The sequence below is a fragment of the Sinocyclocheilus anshuiensis genome, unplaced genomic scaffold (assembly GCF_001515605.1).
Source record: "Sinocyclocheilus anshuiensis isolate Anshui unplaced genomic scaffold, SAMN03320099.WGS_v1.1 scaffold1335, whole genome shotgun sequence".
In the NCBI taxonomy this organism is placed as follows: Eukaryota; Metazoa; Chordata; class Actinopteri; order Cypriniformes; family Cyprinidae; genus Sinocyclocheilus; species Sinocyclocheilus anshuiensis.
Genome location: NW_015540921.1, coordinates 120,578 through 143,936, shown reverse-complemented (window position 1 = coordinate 143,936; position 23,359 = coordinate 120,578). Strand labels below are relative to the sequence as shown.

Sequence of the window (23,359 nt, the reverse complement as noted above, 5' to 3'; positions counted from 1 at the left end):
GCTCAAGAAGCGCTCGTCGAGCTTAGAGGACTGGGGCTCATGTGGTTCAATGACTCCTTTTATTTTTTTTGAGATGGAGATTCTCACAAAATTTACAGTTAAAAGCGCTGTAAAAAGCCTCACGCGCAAGACAAACCCATACATTTAACACACTTACTGCAGGTCGAGCATGGTGGCTGGCAGCGCCGAAACGCCGTAGCACTTCACCATGAGAAGAAACGAGTAAAAGTTGTATCTGTGAATGTTATTTCATATATAAATATTAATAAATACTGTATTAAATGTATTGCTTATTGTTAATGTTAGTTAATGTTAGTTAGTTATTTCAAAAGTGTTACCTTAAAAACACTATATAACAAAATTTGAATCTGAGAATGCAATTCTTTTGCTCTTTGTTATGTAATGTAGTTTTTATTATTAGTAGTATAACATTATGTGGTTTCTAACATTACGAGAAGTTTTAATTGCAAGATATAAACTTGTAATTTAGAGAAACAGATTCAGAATTGCGAGATATAAACTCAGAATTGCCAAGATAAGATAAAAACTCATAATTGTGAGTTAAAAAGTTGCAATTGCCTTTAAAAAAATTTTTTATTCCGTGGCAGAAACAAACAAACAAACAAAAAAATTCCAACATATAAACTCTCGATTGCGGGGGAAACAAGTCAGAAAGAGTTAAAAAGTTACCTTTTTTTTTTTTTTTTACCAATTACCTTTTTTATTTTTTTATTCCGTGGCAGAAAAAAAAACTGAATTCCAACATATAAACTTGAAAATAAAATTGTGGGGAAAAAAGTTAGAATTCAGAATTTATATCTCACAATTTTTACTTATCTCTCAGAATTGTGAGAAAGAAGTCCAAATTGTGAGATAAAGTCACAATTAGTTTTATTTATTTTTTTATTTTTTTTATTCCATGGCAGAAACAAGCATCCATATAAAATGCAGCTCATTCAATCAGAACGTAATTTATATATGTGACCCTGGAGCACAAAAGCAGTCTTAAGTGTCAAATTTTCAAAATTGAGATTTATGCATCATCTGAAACCTGATAAATAAGCTTTCCATTGATGTATGGTTTGTTATGATAGGACAATATTTGGCCGAGATACAACTATTTGAAAATCTGGAATCTGAGGGTGAAAATTTTCTTAAAATCAAAATATTAAGAAAATCATCTTTAAAGTTGTCCAAATGAAGTTCTTAGCAATGCATATTACTAATCAAAAATTAAGATTTGATATATTTACAGTAGGAAATTTACAAAATATCTTCATGGAACATGATCTTTACTTAATATCCTAATGATTTTTGGCATAAAAGAAGTATCTATAATTTTGACCCATACAATGTATTGTTGGCTATTGCTACAAATATACCCCAGCGACTTAAGACTGCTTTTGTGCTCCAGGGGCACACATAATATGTGACGATAAAACATTATATGACTATAAAATGTGAATTGCTTGAATCTCAATTGCTAATGAAAGTACTTATGAAGAAAATGTCTTATGCAACTCTTCATAAAATAAGTTGCATTGCAAAGGAATTATCTGCTTGGAAAATGAATGCAAATAAAAATAATACAAAGGGCTTGTGTATTAGTTCAGTGTTGCATAGTGATTTAACACACAGCTCTGTTGTTGTTGTTGTTGTTGTGTAAAATAGCCAATAAAAGCAGCAGTCCAAGGTATTTTTAACTCAGTCTTTGAATCAGTGCTGGACCAGGACCACCAAGAACCGTTTACTGAACCGCTGACTAAACAACTACAGCCGCACATTACACACAGTTGATCAGATGTGGTGCAGAATCAAGCTTTTCATGCATCAGTACAGTACATACTTTAATTTTGACCTTCCATTTGAAAATTGCCACAAATGCTTTTGGTGTTTGAAACAAATAGTGACAAATAGTTCATTCTTTGGCATAATTATTTATAGTAAAGAATGGTCTCGGATTGCAGATGGTCGGGAGACAGATTTAAAATAGACTGTGGTGTAACAGACTTTAAAATCATGACAATGTTGCTAACTCGAATCAAGTTATTGGCTATGCATATTGATGTTTTAAATGAATTTGTTAGATTTTATGCATTAAAACGAAATTTGTTTCCATTTGAGTGTTATGATCCAGTGCAGTTGCCTCAAATTCCTCAAAATGAATAATAAATGTATTGCTCATTTTAAATGTGTTTTTAATGCATTAACTAGCATGAATCAATTTGACCTTATTTCTAAAGTGTTACCTACAAATGATCATTTAAAAAATCTGATTGTGTTTGATTTTATGCATGAAAACGAAATCGTTTCCATTTGAGTGTTATGATATAATGCAACTGCCTTAAAACAAACTCCAAAATTCCTCAAAATAAAAACATGTTTGTCTGTGCAATCTGTGTCTGTATTGTTTAACTGATCATTTTCAGTAGCAGCAGCAGCAGACGGGTGTTTTTACACAGTGGCATCAAACAGAGCAGCTGAACGAAGTGTTTTTAGAGGAGGGCCGCTGATCTGAGGGGGTTTTCTCGGTTTAGCTCCTCCTTACTCAAGCTTGGCTTTCACAATCACTTTTCTCCAGCTCTACTCTGAGTTCCTGTGCAGACAGTGAAGCACCTAACGGGATCCTCATGGAGTTTATTCATCATATGAGCCTTTGAAAAAGAAACCTGTTTTGCTCTGCTTTTATAGTCAGATGTTTTTTTACTTGCTGCTATTTAGTTCTGTTGCGTTTATGAAGTCTGAAAACCTGGTGATCATTTAAAAAAGGATGCTGTGCAATTCTAGTGTATTCTATGTGAAGCTGATCTAAGTGAGAAATGAAGGCTCGAAAGGCAGCCATTCACAAGAACATCAAGGTGAGTTTAATTTCATTTCATTCCGTTTCATTTTCTAAGAATCCATGGCTCAGTGGTTTGAAGTGAAAACATAACATTAAAATTATTTTCTTGGTTCTGGTTGTACTAATATAATAATAATATATAATCATATTTTTAAATATGCATTTATGATTACATTTGATTTATATATGTTTATTCATAAATACAATTAATTTAATGTATTACCCTTTTTAACCAATTGCAATGTATGCTGAAAAAAAATTGTAACCTGAAAATGGTAATATCTAAATTAATTAGTTGTATTCAAGTCAAAAATATTATTTAAGATTGCTGAATCAACCTAAATGCATTAATTTATACAAAAAAAAATTATAATTAAGGGTTAAGTCAGGTAAAACAGCTCTATAAGGTAAGTATATATATATATATATATATATGTACATAAATTTTACGCCACTCTTGCTTGCTCTGAACTCATTGTATATCGAAATTATTATGCATTTCTTCATGCATTCGGTCTTTAATCATTGATGTGGATGGTTGGCCTCTTTTATTTGGCTTCATGTTGGCTTAATTTAATTCTTAATGAAATTTTGAAATGAGTTTTAAGATATTCTTAAGGAATGCAAAAGGAATTCTAACATAATTTGGAACTAATCCTTAAGATCTTGAGTCAAACAAGATCCTGCTGAATTAACTGTGCGGAAAAAAACAAAACAATATAATAAAGTTTATCCTATAGTGACTGATTCCATAGATGTTCCAAATTATGATAGAAAGTGTATTAAAATGTATTTGAGTGTGCTTGCATGTGTGCTTGCATGGGTTCGATTCCCAGTGAATGCATGAACGGATCAGCTGTAAACCTTAAATGCAATGCAAGTCACTTCAAATAAACGCGTCTGCCAAATGCATGCGTGTAAATGTTTTTGTGAACACCTGTTGGCTGTGTGTGAGGTGTAATTCTGTGTTTCAGCGCTAGAGGGACGTGAAGGCTTCAGAAGTGCGTGATCTCACGGGCATCATGGGCTCTTCGTGCTTCGGGCTGATGCTGATTCTGATGCTGCTGGTCAGTTTTCGGGGCTCCGGCAGTGTTTGTCCGCGGTTGTGCGCCTGCTCTGTTCCCGCTGAAGTGCACTGCACCTTCCGTGCGCTCGGGGCCGTTCCCGCAGGCATCTCCAAACAAGTCCAGCGCATCAACTTTGGGTAAATCACTGCTGATTATGTAATGCACGGCAGAAACTGGAGGTTTATGATAGGATCATGCATCTGAAATATTAGAGTTTGCACACTTGTGAATATTTCTTACAGTGAGTTTTTTCAGTCAAGTCACGTTTATTTAAATTGCGCTTTATACAATACGGATTGTTTCAAAGCAGCTGCACAGTAATTTAACAGAAAAATTGATAAGTTATGAAACTAATTATAGCAGCTCCACAGAAGACAATATTCAACTCAATTCACTTCAATAACTCTCGATGTTGTGAAGATTAGTGTCATTATCACATTATCAAGCTCAATTCAGATTTTGTTCTCATCTGATTATTAAATATGAACTGTCTTTATACTTTTTTTAAACATTTAAAAGCCAATTTCTTAACAGACTCGGACATTAATGTCTTGATTTCAGAAACTATGCTCACTATTATTGACTAGGAAAAAAGATACAGTTAATGTGGCGCTCATTGACACTATATGGGGTAAGTTGTCACAATTTGACTGCCTAGTATAGTCTTACAGCAAAATTTAAAATAAAGCAATTATTAGATTTACTGAAGAAATTAAGGCTAGTGCTGTTCAAGCAAAATCTCGGGTCTTTCATGTATGTAAAAATCATAAGTCTTACAAACCTGGCTTTAATAAAGAAATACATAATTTAGACAGTTGTCAACTATATGTTTGAAATCATTATTTAAAACCACTGTTAGAGAGAAAATAAGCATTTGTACCATGTGACTTTGCTTAAAATCTTATAGTTGCTGAGATATAATAGACCTAGAGACAACTTCTCCATGTGACAACTAGCCCCGGCCTTCCATAGTATATACATGTACATAAAAATTAAGCATTTATATTTATAATATATTTATACTTATTACTCAATATGGTGTTGCGTATGGCTGCCTCGGTGTGGAGCTCTAGTTTGCTGAAAAAAAAAACAACTAAAACCAGTCTTAGCTGGTTGGCTGCTCTTAGCTGGTTTTAGCTGGTCTCACAGCCTGACCAGCTAAAAAAGTGGCCAAAACCCCTCTAAAACCAGTCTGCTGACCAGCTATGACCAGGCTGGACAACCAGCTTAAACCAGCTAACCAGCTTAGGCTGGTTTTAGCTGTTTTTTCCAGCAGGGGTTGTATAGTTTTTGTTAGTTTTTCCTGGTTTTTGTTTCTCAAAAACAGATGTTATTCATATATCTTTATTTTTTTTATTATCTGTTGTCTCTGTGTACTGGAAGCTTCTGTCACCAAACCAAATTCCTCATATGTGCAAACTTGGCAATAAAGCTCTTTCTGACTTCTGACTTATGCATTTAGTAGACGTTTTATTCAGAGTGACTTACAAAAGAGGGGCGAAAACAATTTGTCAAAGAGCCAACACTGTTTGTAATATACAATGGTGATTTTTTTTTCACTTCAGCATAAAGAAATAAACCCAAGTTTATGCTGAAAACAGTATTGGTAACAATTTGCTCTCTAACAGGTTTAACACTATAAATCACATCACAGACGTCTCCTTTGCTGGTCTTCGAAAACTAGAGCTGCTCATGATGCACGGCAACAACGTGCAGAAAATACCAGATGCTGCTCTTCAGGATCTTGTTTCTTTACAGGTAAAATCACAGTCGTCTGGTGAAGCACGCTAGTCCTTCATGTAGATCTAATCAATGAGCTCTAGCTTAAGTAAAAGTGACTTAGATAGGTAAATATAGGAAGAATGCAGCTGGAGGATACACTGATGTAATATTAAACAGACTCTGTTGGCTTGGCTTGTCCTGCAGGTTTTAAAAATGAGCTACAACAAACTGAGAGTCATTACCGGTCACACCTTCTCTGGTTTGACGGCCCTGATTAGACTACATCTGGACCACAACCGCATCGAGTTCATCCACCCGGACGCGTTCAGTGGGCTTACCTCACTGCGTCTGCTCCATCTAGAGGCCAACAATCTGCAAAAGCTCCATCCTGCTACTTTCAGCACGTTCTCGCTGCTGCGGCGTTTCCACGTCTCCACCCTGAAGCATCTGTACCTCTCTGAAAACCTCCTCAGCTCGCTGCCCAGAAACATGCTGGAGAGCATGCCGCAGCTGGAGAACCTCTTCTTATACGCAAACCCGTGGAGCTGTGACTGCCGGATGAGCTGGTTACAGGACTGGAGCGTGCGAAATTCAGGTGCTTCAAAATGATCATCGCACTATTATCCGATCAGTATAAACTAGATTTGAAGCAATTTGTGCAGCAGAATAGTGTTGAAGTTTGAGGTCAGTTCAGTTTGTGGGCTTTGGTTCTGTGCAAATAAAATGCAGCCGATCACATTCAGTATGTAAATTGGTCACAATTAAATTTTAATAAAGAAGAAAATCTTCTGAACTTCTATTATCATAAAAGACATATTTTTATGTGTGCATAAAAAAACAGTACTATTGTGAAATATTATTGCAATTTAAAATAACACTTTTCTATATTAATATACTTTTAAACTGTAATTTATTTCTGTGATCAAAGCTGTATTTTCAGCATCATTACTCCAGTCTTCAGTGTCACATGATCTTCAGAAATCATTCTAATATGCTGATTTATTATCAGTGTTAAAAACCGTTTTTGCGGTTCCAAAAAATATTTTTTTTTTGGAACCTGTCATACATTTGTCAGGATTCTTTGATTAATAAAAATAATTTAAAAAACAGAATTTATTCAAAATAGTACCTCTCTGAAAACCTCCTCAGCTCGCTGCCCAGAAACATGCTGGAGAGCATGCCGCAGCTGGAGAACCTCTTCTTATACGCAAACCCGTGGAGCTGTGACTGCCGGATGAGCTGGTTACAGGACTGGAGCGTGCGAAATTCAGGTGCTTCAAAATGATCATCGCACTATTATCCGATCAATATAAACTAGATTTGAAGCAATTTGTGCAGCAGAATAGTGTTGAAGTTTGAGGTCAGTTCAGTTTGTGGGCTTTGGTTCTGTGCAAATAAAATGCAGCCGATCACATTCAGTATGTAAATTGGTCACAATTCAATTTTAATAAAGAAGAAAATCTTCTGAACTTCTATTATCATAAAAGACATATTTTTATGTGTGCATAAAAAAACAGTACTATTGTGAAATATTATTGCAATTTAAAATAACACTTTTCTATATTAATATACTTTTAAACTGTAATTTATTTCTGTGATCAAAGCTGTATTTTCAGCATCATTACTCCAGTCTTCAGTGTCACATGATCTTCAGAAATCATTCTAATATGCTGATTTATTATCAGTGTTAAAAACCGTTTTTGCGGTTCCAAAAAATATTTTTTCTTTGGAACCTGTCATACATTTGTCAGGATTCTTTGATTAATAAAAATAATTTTAAAAACAGAATTTATTCAAAATAGAAATCTTTTGTAATAATATTCACTGCTGTTCAAAATTTTGGGGTTAGTATTTTTTTTTTCGTTCTTTTTTTAAAGAAATTAATACTTTTATTCAGCAAAGATATGTTAAATTGATAAAAAGTGATAGTAAAGACTTTTACTATATATATTGTTACAAAATAAATTATATTTTGAATAAATGCTGCTCTTTTCAACTTTTTATTAAACAGAATCCTGAAAAAAAGTATCACAGGTTTCAACATTGATAATAAATCAGCATATTATTATGATTCTGAAGATCATGTGACACTGAAGACTGGAGTAATGATGCTGAAAATACAGCTGCGCATCACAGAAATAAATTACAGTTTAACAAATATTAACATAGAAAACAGTTATTTTAAATTGTAATAATATTTCACAATTTTACTGTCTTTACTGTATTTTTGATCAAATAAATGCAGCCTTGATGAGCAGAAGAGACTTCTTTGAAAAACATTACTGATCCCAAACTTTTGAATAGTAGTGTATAATAAACACGTATGTTTAGTATTTATATTTTTTTTAGAAAATTATTTTAGGTGAAAAATGTATCTGCTTTTGTTTGTCTTTTTTTCTTTCTTTCTTTAAAAATTTTGAAAAGATCAAAACTAGAGATTTTTGAATATTTAGAACACTGAGTGAAGAACAAATTCTGTCTTCTAAAGTCTGGATTTGTTTCATTTCCTAGGGGTGATGAAATGCAAAAAGGACAGATCGTTTTCCAGCGGTCAGCTCTGTCCACTATGTGCATCTCCAAAACACCTTAAAGGACAAGAAATCTCAGATCTCAAAGAGTTTGTCTGCTTTGGACCAGCTATCAGCTCTCCAGGAAAGAATGTCTCACACGAGGATAACATGAGTGAACTCCTGCCCATCGACAGGATCAAACCACCGTTTGGAAACATCTCCCTTGGTTTATCCGACGAGCATGGGACTAAAGTGGACTTGATCTGCCAAATACTTGAACCAAGAGATTCCACTAAAATCAGTTGGAATTATACAAAATCTCTGGAGATCGCTGCTAACGTGACTCTTTTCTTTGACCTGGAATGTCCTGTGGACAGAGACAACTATGAAAGCTTTTGGAGGCTTCTTGCGTACTACAGTGAAGTGTCTGTGCATCTACGAAGAGAAATCATGCTAAGCAGAGAGCCGGAGCTGAGCTACAGATACAGACAGGACATTGAAAAGGATGCTTACTTTTATACTGGTGTCCGAGCCAGTGTTTTAGCCCATCCATCATGGCTCATGCAGTCTTTCATGAACATCAAGTTAAACAGGCCTTATTCCTCCTCCAAGAGTGTGAGACTCATTCTTAACACTCATTTGACTACCACTACAGACAAGGAGCCCATCAGATCTTGGGTCATGATTGAGCATGACAATAAAACCCAGACGAGCTTCAGTTCTGTTGTGGGTGGTACGGTTGAAATGGGCTGCCGTGTGCAAAGCTCTGGAAACGCAGCCGTTCGATGGATGGCGCCCGACGGGTCGCAGATTAAAGCTGCGTTCAGCTCGACCGACAGAGTGACCGTTTCTAGCAGTGGCAAACTTCATATTAAATCTGTCGAGCACAGAGACTCTGGAGTTTATTATTGCGTTGCTGAGGTTGCAAGAGATATCGATGTTCTGCCTTTCCGTTTATCCGTTATAGAGTCCTCAACCCCGCTTCCAGGTGAAGAATTTGGAAACGCTTTAACAAAGTTTGTTGGCGAGTCTGCATCTTTGCCCTGTCTTACTACGGCAACTCCAGACGCTGTGGTGAATTGGATATTTCCAGATGGCAGTGTACTGAATGCCAAAGCCAATACATCCAGGGCTTTAGTCTTTTCCAACGGGACTTTGTTCATTCCGTATAGTCAGCTTAACAATAATGGATATCACAAATGTGTCGCTATGAACCAGCATGGTGTGGATGTACTGGCCACTAAACTAACTGTTATGAGGCGGAAAGGAATCCAACCTCTCCGACAGTATCCCATCAGACCGCAGTCTGCCGCGGGAGTGTCCACTAAGGTAAAAGCCTATTTGGAGGATGCGGAAGAAGCTTCTGGAGATGAAACTCAAGAAAGAATAGTACCAAACAGAAGCTTTATTAATCGAAGGAGGGGTCCAAATGCAAGAACACAAGGACGTTCTTTTGGCAACATCCGCCGTAGGCAGCCCAATAGAAAGGGCATGCATGGACAACCAAACAGAACTGGCTTAACAAACCAAAGAACTGTTAATACCAGGAACAAAATATATCCTCAGAAATGGGCTGTTCTTTTGGCCAAAATCCGTGAGAAAACCTCTCCAAAGAACTCATCAATTAACATTGTCCAGCATGGCACAGCAGAGAAAAGTCTACAGATGATGAATGTAGATCATCCAGGGTCGATTGACAACATTGAGAGTTCTTCTGGTGACTCCAGTCCACAGGAAGAATCAAACACTTTCAGCACTCCACACCAAACGGATATTTACCACACGCGTGCAATTACACCTCATATTGAGGCGCAAAATAATAACATGTACCTAACGGCTCCTCCAGAATTACAAACTAGCTCAGAGGAGGTGCCTTACATCTCAAATCCCACATCTGGACCCCATTATGTTATGACAGAGGTGAACGTTGTAGAAAGAGGGCATGTGAGCACCATAAGTGCTGAAAATAACCAAGTATATTCCCGGTCTGTCATCAAACCGGAGTCTGTGAAAGAAAATGAGCTTAAATTCCCCGGAAAGACCGGCGTCCAGTCACAGATTGGGGGTTTTGTTTCTGGAAACCCTGACAGCACTGCGTTTGCAACCACATCAACCGGCAGCATTAGCCCACCAAGTTCAGCGCGGTCGAGAGCAAAAGATCACTGGAGCTCCAGGCGCAGATTTGAAAGTAGACGACGAATAAAATTAAGACGGCCGTTCTCAAAGCTTCCTACAAGAAGACCATGGTCAACATCTACAGGTGTAGGAGTTCATGGTCAAACTGTAACTTTGAAAGCTGATCCCACAAACCCAGGTGAAGATGCAATGATCCATCCAGCTACTACAACTACTGCTCACGTTTACTCCAGAACCACATCTAGAGGCAGATTGAGCCATTCAACTTCTACAAACACTGCTCTCATTTATTCCTCAAATCCAGCTGAAAGCATGTCAGTCCAATCAACTATCCCAGAAACCACTCACATTTACTCCACAACTTTAGCTGGAAGCACGTCTGAATATCTGACTACTACTCCCATTTATCCTACTGTGCCGAGGGAATTACCGAATGCCGTCAATGAGGAAGATACCATCTCCCTCCCGGATGACTCAGAAATCCCCAAAGTGAAGGCAAACAATTTCCTACAAGTTCAAGGGGTGACAAACTCCAGAAGCCCCTCCACGTCTCACCCCACGAGCACAACATCAGGGCTTGAAAATGAAGACATCCCTTCTTTTGAGCAGGAAGAGGACGGAAGCATTGCATCTGCAGAGGAGATGGATGAGTACTTGGTTCCCACGAGTGTAGATCCAACATCTCAACCTGGCGTCGAAACCGTCCCACTGACAGCTGCTCGGCAGGAGTTCACAGGCACACTTTCAACAGTGTTTCCAAAGGCCAACAAAGAGATTCATCCAACAGAGATCAGCTTTACTTTGGACACAGATGGGCTGGAAGTCTTCCACTTACCTGAATCACACTTTAGCAATGTTCAAAGAGAGAACGATACGTTGGAAGTAAGTTCTAGAGTAGAATCTGTAGTCACCTCCATGCCACAACCCCAAGACTACCCACTTTCACAACCAAATGAAAGCTTTAAAGAAGAAGAATTGATTCGCAACCAGTTATCTCTTCCCTCAACACCAGAGACACTTAAACAATCCATAATATCTTTAGGGACACAAACCAAGTCTTTACCCACAAGTTCACCACCTCAAACCAATGAGATTTACTTCCTACAACCAAACTCTGTTTCTAAGCAAGACCAAAGGGAAAGGATAGTCCAGGAACTTGATGAACCTTTGATTGTTCCTTCAACATCACTGAATACTTTTCCTACAATTACATTTCCAGTAACTACAGCCATAATTCCCATTACGACCCAACTCATTGGAACAACAACACCATCTACTACACCGTCGACAGCTGCTACTACTACACCTGCTCTAAAGTTAACACCCAGTTATCCCTTACCAGACAATAGAATCCCATTTTACTCAAGGAATCCTGGAACGAACTACATTGATTCCAGGCACAGGGGAAGATTTCCCAGCACTAACCACAGGTATCCGTACTATAACAGTAGAAATCCCTCTGGTAATATTAGACCTAATATTATCAGAACCCCTTCCGTCACCACCTCACCTGTGGAATTAAACTCTCTCAACAACGTCAGATCAACTACAACACCTAAGATATTGACTGCTCAATCTGCCACCTCGAGTCGCACAACTGCGTCGAGCACCACGCAGCCAAACAGCCAAAGTCAGATCGATGAACCAGTCAACGGACAATCGAGTGCAGTTCTGCTTTCTCAAGGACCACAAACTCTTCCTACCCTCCAAATGAGACCCAGGATCACTGCTGCCAAACTCCACACAGTCACTGTGAATGCTGGGACAGATGTGCAGTTACCATGTGATTCTGTGGGGGAGCCGAAACCCCTCCTGACCTGGACCAAAGTCTCCACAGGTAACTCACATATGACATGATGACATGACAAGAAGTTACAGTTACAACACATTCAGGAACTGGAGTATAATTTCAATGCATAAGCCGAATGTAATCTTGATATAGTTTACAATAGAAGATAATTTTTCTCTCTCTCTCTCTCTCTCTCTCTCTCTTACATACATATATTAATTTGACACTTTTGTTTTTATATGTTCATATATCTTATATTCTCTCTCTATCTGTACTACTTTACTAATTGGCATACACCATTTATACATATCAAAAATATAATATTAAAATTTAAAGATATTATATGTTATTATATGAAATATATTTTATACTAGGCAGATATTATGAAAACCTAACAATTTTATTGTTGTTTTTGTACAACCTCTGTGCCTACAAATTTATAACATATTTCTAAACTCTGTTTATTTTTTATTAATTTGACACATTTGTTCTCTTATTTGTTTTTTATTTTCCGCAGGAGCCGTCATGTCAGCCAATACCAGAGTCCAGCGGTTTGAGGTACAGTCCAACGGCACTTTTGTCATCCACAACATTCAGCTTCAGGACCGCGGGCAGTATCTGTGCAGCGCTCGCAATCCACACGGCATTGATAAGCTGATGGTGACCCTTGTGGTGTTGGCCCACGCGCCCAAGATGATGCTTCCACGTCATAAAGACATGACGGTGTATCTCGGAAACAGTGCACTCTTGGAATGCCAAGCACAAGGCCTCCCCATCCCAAACATCAGCTGGGTGCTTCCGGATCGATCGGTGGTGCGAGCAGTTAGTAACAGAGAACAGAAGGTCGTGCTCTTCACCAATGGAACGCTTCAAGTCAAAAACACCAATTACCTGGACAAAGGCATCTACAAATGCATAGCGAGCAACGCCGCTGGAGCCGACATGCTTTCCGTGAGGCTTCAAATCGCAGCCTTGCCTCCCACAATCCAAGAGCAGCTCTGGGAGAACCACACCATCTCTGATGGCCAATCAGCGTTCATGCACTGCACCGCTAAAGGCGCGCCCGGTCCGGCCGTCCGATGGGTCACGTTCACCGGCGCACAGCTTCGCCCTTCACAGTTCGTCAATGGCAATTTGTTCGTTTTCCCCAACGGGACGCTGTTTATTCGTAAACCTACAGAGAAGGATGCTGGGAATTATCAATGCGTGGCTGTGAATTCGGTGGGAGTTGCTAAAAGGACTGTGAATCTGCAGGTGCAGAGGCACTCCACTACCGCCAGAATCATGTCCACTTCTGCACACAGTACTGATGTCCGCTACGGAGGCCAGTTGAGTCTCAACTGTTCGGCCACTGGAAGCCCCAATCCCAGGATCATCTGGAGGACGCCGTCTAAAAAACTGGTTGATGCATATTACAGGTAATGGTTAATTGAAGGGGTTGTTTAATAAGGAATTACGTTTTTGTTGATTAGCATGTCAGCAATGCCTATTTAGTGTTTAGAAACGTGGATCTAAATTCACTTTTCAGTCACAATCTAATGCAGAGCTTGATGAAAACTGAATAATTGAAAACTGAATTATTTAAAATGGTGAAAAAACACCACACTTATGGATTTTACTGTGTCTGGCCTTCTGAAATTATTTTAATTATCTCCATATACACTAGAGCATGATTAACCAAATAGCAAAACAACATGAAGTGTAATTAATTACAGAGGACAGGCAAATCAGAAGAAAATAAATGGATACAGAGGGAAGACAAAAATGACATTAATCAAATGCAAGGAAGGAAACATAGTTCTGAATCAACAATTTTTTGCGTCATAAGCAATAGTTGATTGTAGAAACCATTGACACCAGTGGTCTGTATGATCTGCTTTGGCTTACGATGTTTATGGAAACGTTTTGGCACACTTGCATTTTTTGCTACGCTTAGAGAAAACGTCATATGGTGCTACTAAAACATCAATTATTTTATATATGTGCAACTTTAGAGATGTACAGATAGGCATAGTTGACGTGTAAATGTGGGCAGTCATTTGCTTATATTTGTGGTTTCTGACACTAGAAATAAAGGATTCAGAATGAGTCATTTTTGTTTAGTTTCACTGGAATGATGTTTTGAGTTCTTAAAGTCATCTATCGTGATATGAACCAGAGCTCGTTGTCTGTCAAACACAAGTTACTCCAAATTTAGTTTTATAATTTGTAGGAAAGAATGGATCTAAACTCTTTCACCACTAGACTTTTTCATATGAAATTTAAAGGGGACTGACTCTGAGGCGATCACGAATATGTGTACAGTTTATGGAGCTAATCGCTATAACCCTGCTAAAAATGGCCTAGCGACGCCCATGCTTCTTACGTCCATTTCGGAGAGCCAGGACAAATATTTCAATCAATCACTCAGGCATTTAAGTGGCACCGAAATCTGCGTTCTGATTTGGTTCTAGTACATACCGGTTACATAGGTACGGGTTTCGGTACCCAACCCTATTTCTGTGTCTTCATTTCATTTGGTAATGCTAGACAGTTTTGATTTATATGCTGTGCAATGTTGGATGATCACGTTATTTTACATATGCATCTGCTTACATATGCGAGCACTTGTTTCTGCTTCTTCTTCACCTTGTTTTGATCCAGAGATTCAGTACTCTTTCAGAAGATGTGTAAAAGCGCCTCCTACAGTATAACAGTGAAAACACAGAAAGACGGAAAATTCTGTCAATGGCAGGGAAAGAGTTTTAAGTTCTGTTCCAGCTTTTAATAGCTCAAGTATGGTTTTTGCCATGACAGTAGCCAAAAAAAAAAAAACCTGGCATGGCATTAAACAAGCAAACGTGAAATGAGCCCTTTAACAAATGATTTCAGAATGAGCCATTTTTACATTTTCGTTTCAATAATTGCTACTTTTTCCACTGGAAGTACGTTTTGAGTTCTGAAAGTTATTTTTTTATTGCACTTTAATCACAAAAGATCAAGGAAAATTTGATTCCTCACATGAGTCCTTTAATAAATGATACATTTACTGTCATCATGGCTATCAGAATGTAACCTGTCTCTCTTTATCGCTCGTTTCAGCTTTGATCGCAGAATGAAAGTGTTCGGCAACGGCACGCTCACCATCACGTCAGTGACCGAGAAGGATGAGGGCGACTATCTCTGTGTGGCCAGAAACAAAATGGGCGATGACTACGTTCTCCTTAAAGTCAACGTGATGATGAAAGCGGCTAAAATCGACCACAAGTCACTGAGCGATCACGAGGTGTTGTACGGAGGAGAGCTGAAAGTGGACTGCGTCGCTTCAGGTCTTCCCAACCCAGAAATCACGTGGAGTCTTCCGGACGGTACCATGGTAAACGGCATCCCACAATCTGATCACAGCTGGGTCCGCACCAAGAGATACGTGATGTTTGATAATGGTACTCTGTATTTAAACAAAGTCGGAATGAAGGAGGAAGGCGACTACACGTGCTACGCCGAGAATCGGATTGGGAAAGATGAAATGAAGGTTCATATCAAGGTGGTGGCGGATGCACCGATCATCCAAAACAACGTTTACAGTGTCGTCAAAGTTCGTTTTGGGGAAACAGCCGTCCTCAATTGCAGCGCCAAAGGAGAACCGACTCCCACCATCACATGGACGTCTCCGGCTCATCGCGCCATAGTGCCATTATCCAACAAGTACCAGATCGCCAACAATGCCACTTTGCACATTCAAAAAATCCAAAGGTTTGATTCCGGAAATTATACTTGCTCGGCCAGGAACATTGCGGGAACTGACAAGAAAGTCGTCCACGTTGAAGTCCTTGTGTCAACGCCGGTCATCAATGGATTCGAGAGTTCAGAGATTGTCCGTAAAACTGTCGTGAAGGATCAGCGTGTGCTTTTAGACTGCAGAGCAAACGGAAACCCTGTTCCAAGGATCATGTGGGTGTTTCCCAATAACATCGTGCTTCCTGCGCCGTACTATGGCTTGAGGATTACGGTCCATCGCAACGGCACGCTGGACATTCACTCTGTGCGGATAAGCGATTCCGTCGCGCTTCTTTGCATCGCACGCAATGAAGGAGGAGAAGCCAAACTCCAGGTTCAACTTGAGGTGACCGAAGGTGTTGAAAAGCCACGGTTGAGAAGTTCGCCTACGGAGTCCGTCCAACTCACCAATGGGATATTAAGTCTAAACTGTTCCATAGAAGGAAAACCAACGCCAGAGATCACTTGGATTCTCCCCAATGGGACGTCTCTTCTTAGGGGAACCAGTGTTTTCCATTTCCATCATCGACTTGATGGGACGTTGGTCATTAAAGACCCGTCGATTTCAGAGGTTGGATGGTATCGCTGCATTGGGCGCAACAGCGCCGGATATGTAGAGCGAACCGTGACGTTGGAGTCCAACAGAAAACCAGAAATCACTAACAAGTACAGCTCACTCGTCAGCATCATAAACGGCGAGAATCTGCATCTCAACTGTTTGTCCGGTGCTCACCCGTTGCCCAGACTTACCTGGACTCTACCAAACGGAGTCGTCCTAACCAGGCCGCAGACAACCGGACGCTATTCGGTCCTAAACAACGGCACTCTAACTGTCCAGAGGACATCTGTTTACGACAGGGGGATGTACCTCTGCCAAACTACTAATGAACATGGATCGTCCAGCCTGATGGTTTCGGTGATAGTAATTGCGTATCCGCCGCGTATAACCAAAGGGCCAGCGCCGGTGACTTACGCTAGTCCGGGAGTGGCGGTTCAGTTAAACTGCGTTCCTCTCGCTACACCTAAAGCCGAGGTGGTTTGGGAAATGCCTGACGGTCTTCAGCTGAAGGTTGGCGTCCAGCCGCGTCTTTATGGAAACAAGTATCTCCATCCGCAAGGTTCACTGGTCATTCAGAACCCTTCCAGCAGAGACAATGGCGTTTATAAGTGCACCGCCAAAAATGTGGTCGGTAGCGACAGCAGATCAACTTACGTGTATGTGTTTTGATGCAAACTCACTTTACGGACAAGCCCGAAGAACTGCGTTAGACTGTCCATACAAAAATATGAACACTTTCTACTGACTCTTGTAAATATGAAAGCGTGATATTTTAATCCACTTCAAATGAAGCTACTCTGGAGACTCGTTAACGGACATCATTAATGCTCTTGGGAAGTAAACCGATAATCAGGCCCACATGGAATTTGCACCAATAAAACTGTCTGCAAAATTCACTTAACTCTACACATGCTTGTTTGTTTATTTAATATTTTGCCTATTTTGCTTTTAGTCGTCGAGAAGCATCAGCTCCATTTAACACATTTTACCATGATTAAATTAATTGGTAATGCTTAACAATAAGGTTCAGTTTGCTATCTACATTAGTGAGCATCAGCTGAGATTAATATATGATTTTGAATTATTGGTAACACTTTACAATAAGGTGTCATTTGTTAACATTTGTTAATGTATTAACTAACATGAACTTACAATGAACAATGCATTTGGCACAGTATTTGTTAATCTTTGTTAATGTTAGTTATACAGTTATTCATTGTTAGTTCACAGTGCATTAACTAATGTTAACAAATACAACTTTTGATTTTAATAATGTATTAGTAAATGTTGAAATTAACATTAACTAAGATCAATAAATGTTGTAGAAGTATTGTTCATGCTTAGTTCATGTTAACTAATACAGTTAATTATTGTTAACTAATGAACCTTATTGTAAAGTGTTACCAAATTATTTGAAGTTGAAGTTAATTTAATAACTTACTAATACTTTATTAAAATAATAATTTGTATCTGTTAATATTATTTAATGGACCTGAACTAACATGAACTTGCAGTGCATAGTTGTATTAACTAACGTTAACAAAGATGAATAAATACTGAAACAAATGCATTGCTCGTTGATAGTTAATGCATTAACTGACATTAACTAATGGGACTTTTTTGTAAAGTGTTACCTATTCATTCATAGCATCCTGCAGATTTATGCCTCCACATTACATTTACATTTTACATGCATTCATTTAACAGATGCTTTTGTTTGAAATTACTGACATTTTCTCTTTCATTTCAAACAATAAGTATGTTAATAATAGAAAAGTCAACATCCTGACTGTAATGGTCCCTCATTGAATTGTTCTTTAATATTAACTTCTTTAACAGCCACTCATGCACATCTTTTGAATGAAATAGGAGTTTGGTTAAATCACTGCACTGCATATGTGATCATAATTTCTGCTGCAAGTGAGAGCATGAATACAGATGTCTATACAGCTTCTTTTGCATGAGTGACAGATACATTGTGACATCAGTGCTCACAGTTTTTGTAACATTAGCATGCTGCTAAGCTAATAAGCTCAATATGCAGCATAATATTGGGTACAGTTTTACATATTCGTATGGAACTTGCTGGTGCTTTTCGGTATTGAAAGTATTTTTAGTCGTTCGCTCAGCTTTGATTTCAGTAGTCTTTGCATCTGAGCACACAATGTTTTTATCAAGTTTTGAGACACCGCTACTAACAGCTATGCTTGTCTAACATGAAAATATAGTGAAGATGTTTTGTTATATTAAGTCAGGGATTCCTTCCAGTGCACATTAAGCTTTTTTTTTTTGCCACATGTGAAACAATGATGTTGCACTTCTGAGGTTGAGAAACGGTGGTGAAATGAAGTCAGTGTGACTCGTATTCACCTCAACACTGTGCCAAGAGCTGATTTAATACATTAATTAATATGGTTCACACAGAAAAACTAATCTGTATTTGGATCTGTTTATGCCTTCGCTGTTTATCATCTTTCATTTACTTTAATAAATTATTTGTCTAAAAAATAATCCATATCATAATTTTATTTTATTATTTATAGACAGCTTCATTTTTAATAAACACTGTTTTCATACTTCTTTAGTAACTTGTAAACATATGGTGCTTTATTTTTTACAAACATTTTCTTGTACGGTAAAGCAAATTTGTGCATGTTTTTAGCTAAAGAGCTAATTTTTTATGATTATTGTCAGATTGTATTGCTAATTTGATATGACAACACGTACTATACTAGTTTGTCTAATACTTCAGCTGTAGTAGTATATATAAAGCCCAGTGCACACTCTACTATGCAGTATATTTTCTCACCTCAATGTTGTTGTTTTTTTTCCTTGTTTTTTTTAAATGTTAAACTCTATAGTATGGTGGTCACGATTGACAGCACTAATTATGATTTTTAAGTCATTCTTCTCATGTGACGTTTTTTATTAATATGATTTTGAACTGATATTACACTATAATAGTTCAGCCAAAAATGAACGTGCTGAAAATCACCCTCAAGGCCATTTAAGATCAGGATGAGTTTGTTTCTTCATCAGATTTGGAGAAATGTAACGGCACCCATTCACTGCAGAGCATCCATTGCTGAGACACTGATGCAATGCTACATTTCTCCAAATCTGATGAAGAAACAAACTCATCCTGATCTCTGATGACCTGAGAGAGAACACATTTTTGGGTGAACTATTCCTTTAATATTAATGTGCAGCTGGTGTTATGAATATAAAAGAAAAGAAAAGGCCAAAATGTCTGAAGTTCATCATGTCTAGACCAAAGATTTGAGGCAAGATTGTGATGAATCATTGCAAAGGCAATTAACTGGTCAACAACTGTCAGCAAAATCAGATCAGTCAGATATGCATGACTAATGAAAAGAGAATATTATGTAATTTCTTCAAGTAAGATAAATACTGAGCTTTGTTTGTGCAGCTGCATTATTTGGTCACTTTATGTATTGTTATTCGCTTTGGCTCTTGTTTCGCAGCTCCAGGCAAGCTGGTGGGGATGTGACATAAGAAAAGGTGGCTTTATCAGTGGCTTTGTCTCTGCTATAGGTGTGACATCCCTGACCCAAATCGAGATGTTTTGAGTGGGACGCCACCTTTAGAGGGAATTTGCAGAGTTTGGCTCGTTTCTGCTAATGCCTGAAGTGCCGGTGAGATTTGAGATTACCTAGCAACCGCATCCTGGCAAACGCATAGCAACACCCTAGCAACCACCCCAAAATTGATGTATTTGAATTTCCATGCATTTTGGATTACACCGTTTTGACATAAACAAAATATTAAACTTAATGTGATGCATATTTGTTAGTCAGTAACCAGGTTTATATATATTTATCAATAAATCCTATTTCTTTCAATCTCATACGTTTTAACTAATTGAATATTGCTTGTTCCACAGCTATAGCCATATTTTAACCATATTCATACTTTTATCCGAATAAATATAATTGTTTTCACAATGAACAGATTTATGCTGATTGAATAAATGCATTTTGAAAATAGCATCATTTAAATAAAACAAATAAATGCATAATAATATGCATAGTTAATATGCATAGATACATACTTAATAAACTCAACACATGATTTTCAGATTTTCTTACATTTATGTATGAATGACAAATATGCATCACATTAAGTTTATTTTTTGTTTGTTAAAACTGCATAATCTAAATGCATGGAAATGTTATATGCAATTCAAATGCATAAATCCTAAATTTAAGCATAAATATTTTTTGAGTATAGGTAATAAAACAGAAAGTCACGTAAGTGGCTTGTCCATAAATCATCACTGATACTCGTATATAGACAATAAACATTAACTAAATAGAACAAAACACCCTAATGTACATTACTAAAAACAAAAATAAGAAACAAATCTATTTATGTGAAATAAAATCATACTTTTGACAGTAGTTTACAGTAAAATTACATATAATGTGATGTTAACCAGTTAACTAATGAAGCCCGTTTGCACTGAATTAAAAAACAATGCTAATTGCAACTTTTTATCTCATAATTCTGACTTTTTTCTCTAACTGAGTTTTTTCTCTGAATTACGTGATAGAAACTCGCAATTGCAAGAAAACGTCAGAATTGCTATTGAATTATGAATTATGAGATAAAATGTTGCAATTTTTTTTTTTTTATTCAGTGGCTGCACCATTTTTACAGTTTTCTGTAAAAGTATTACAAGCATGTTGACAGGACCTGCTGAATTACCTTGAATTTCATTCATTTCGAGTTATTTCCAGACGTCTTCGTAATTAAGGACAAACTAAGGGAGGATGAGAAGGTAATAACTGGCAGAAGCTTGACTTTTACAGTCAACCGCTCCGCAGGGACTCCACTCCTCCTCGCTTATGACCTATTTCTCCTTTTCCATTCCCAGAGTGCATTTCTCTTAATATTTAATGATTTATAAACAGCCGCTCGAGCACAGCTGGCCTGGACTTGAAGTAATGGCGATGACTACAGCCGTCATGGTTTATTATAGTCTGTTGTAACTGGTTTATACGGTTTTCTCAGTTCCATATGCAGAGCAATAAAACATACATTTACTAAAAACGGTTGCACTATTTTATATTTCTCATTATATGAGAAAGAAATGAGCTCACACCTCTCACAGGTTCATGTCTAAACCAGCCTGAAGAGTTCTGATAGTTTGAGAATCATGGATTTATGGATAATAAGGGGAAAAAGAGAGAGTCCAAGTGGAAAAGCAGCTGTTTCTGAGTCACACGTCTCAAATTTATGTCTCGTTCCTCCCTAAAGTTTGCTACACATCTCTAAAGCGTCATTTAGTCTTGCTGGACGTCAGATGGTTTTCCACCTTCGTCAGAACAGCTGCTTGAGCTTCAGTCTCCTTCACTGGACCTGAAGGCTTCTCACTGGCTTTATTGTAATACAGAGCTACATTATTGAGAGTCAAATGATAAGTAATGCTAAACAAGAATAATAATGTAACAGTGAATCTTTATTCTTCAAGTCAACACCTTTTAGGGAGGAAAAAAACACTAAATACGTATGCAAACAGACATGCATTTACACTGCAAAAAAAAAAAAAAGTGTCTTACTCTTGCATTTTTATTGTTTTCCTGTAAAAAAATATTGAAACATTCCTAATTTAAGATACCTGAGAAGCAAAATGGCATATGATAATTAGTCTCATTTTCTGATAAATGTATCAAAATAAAACTGATTTTATGCTTGAATATTGGTAACACATATAATGCATTATAAAAATATTTTAATGCATTAATTATAATGCATTGTATGATGTCATGAATAATTGCAATCGCAGTAATAATGCATTGTTTCACCTTTAAAAATATAATGCATTAAAACACACGACAAACAACCCATTTCAGATGTAACAAGAAATCTGCAAATATTATAATGCATTTTAACTTTGGTTACGATTTTTTAAATGAAAATATATAATGCAATACAACATACATAATGAACACCTTTAATAATGCATTATAGATCAAGGCTTCAAGTAAAGTGTTACCAAAATATCTGCCAATAGATTAAGAAAAATGGCAGATTATTATTATTTTTTTTTTTTTCATTTTTATTTATAATTATATTTAAATCATGTATGTATAATTATAAAATATTAAAATAAGTATAAAATATTACAATTACTTTTTTATTTAATATTATAATTTTATATTTAATTTGGGATTTCACTCTAATTTATTTATTTATTTATTTTGTGCCAAATAATATGGCTCAACAGTAGTACTTTTTGTTAGTAGATAATAGTGCAAGCTGCTTTTTCAGAAGAGCAGCCTGACCGCAGTTTGTCAAGCTACTAGTTATTTAAAGTAGTTAAGCAGTTTCAAAGTAGCTTCAGCACTAGTTTTGACAGAGAGACTGAGAACTAAACAGGTGAAGCAACAAGACCACACCGAGAGCTTTATGATCCGACAAACACATCAGCTGTGTGTGTGTGTGTGTGTGTGTCAGATCCCTCTTATCAAATACTCAGAGTCTGGCTGAGCAGCGCAGAATCTCTTCAGCCAACATTCTGATATTTCATCACATTTTTTAAAACAACTTCACAATCATTCACAGTCACTGGTACAGATTATTATGCTTGCTTTTGCAACAATTTATGAAAGAAATCAATTAAATCTGTGTGTGTGTGTGTGTGTGTGTGTGTGTGTGCGCGTTTTTGTGACATATGAGGACACAAATTTGTATAATGACATGGGTATGACAGGTATTACAAGGAGAAGGTGATTTAGGAGTGTCCCCATTTTTCAAAACGTGTATAAATCATACAGAGTGAGTTTTTTAAGAAAGTAAAAATGCACAAAGTTTCCTGTAAGGGGTAGGTTTAGGGGTAGGGTTGGTGTAGGACAATAGAATATACGGTTTGTACAGCAGAAAACAATTACGCCTATGGAGAGTCCCCACAAGGATAGCTGACCAGACTGTGTGTGTGTGTGAGAGTGAGTGAGT

At 37.4% G+C, this 23,359-nt stretch overlaps 1 protein-coding gene across 1 annotated transcript; it reads left to right on the top strand.

Annotated features, from left to right (window-relative positions):
• Positions 1-2,648: 2,648 nt before the first annotated feature.
• On the top strand, positions 2,649-17,247 carry LOC107689336 (immunoglobulin superfamily member 10-like). Its single transcript, XM_016487287.1, has 7 exons — positions 2,649-2,858; positions 3,817-4,046; positions 5,538-5,667; positions 5,836-6,226; positions 8,143-12,114; positions 12,584-13,484; positions 15,148-17,247. Exons 2-7 carry the CDS (start codon positions 3,865-3,867, stop codon positions 17,048-17,050), a joined length of 7,479 nt encoding a protein of 2,492 aa, XP_016342773.1. The 5' UTR covers positions 2,649-2,858; positions 3,817-3,864; the 3' UTR covers positions 17,051-17,247.
• The last annotated feature ends 6,112 nt before the right edge of the window (positions 17,248-23,359 follow it).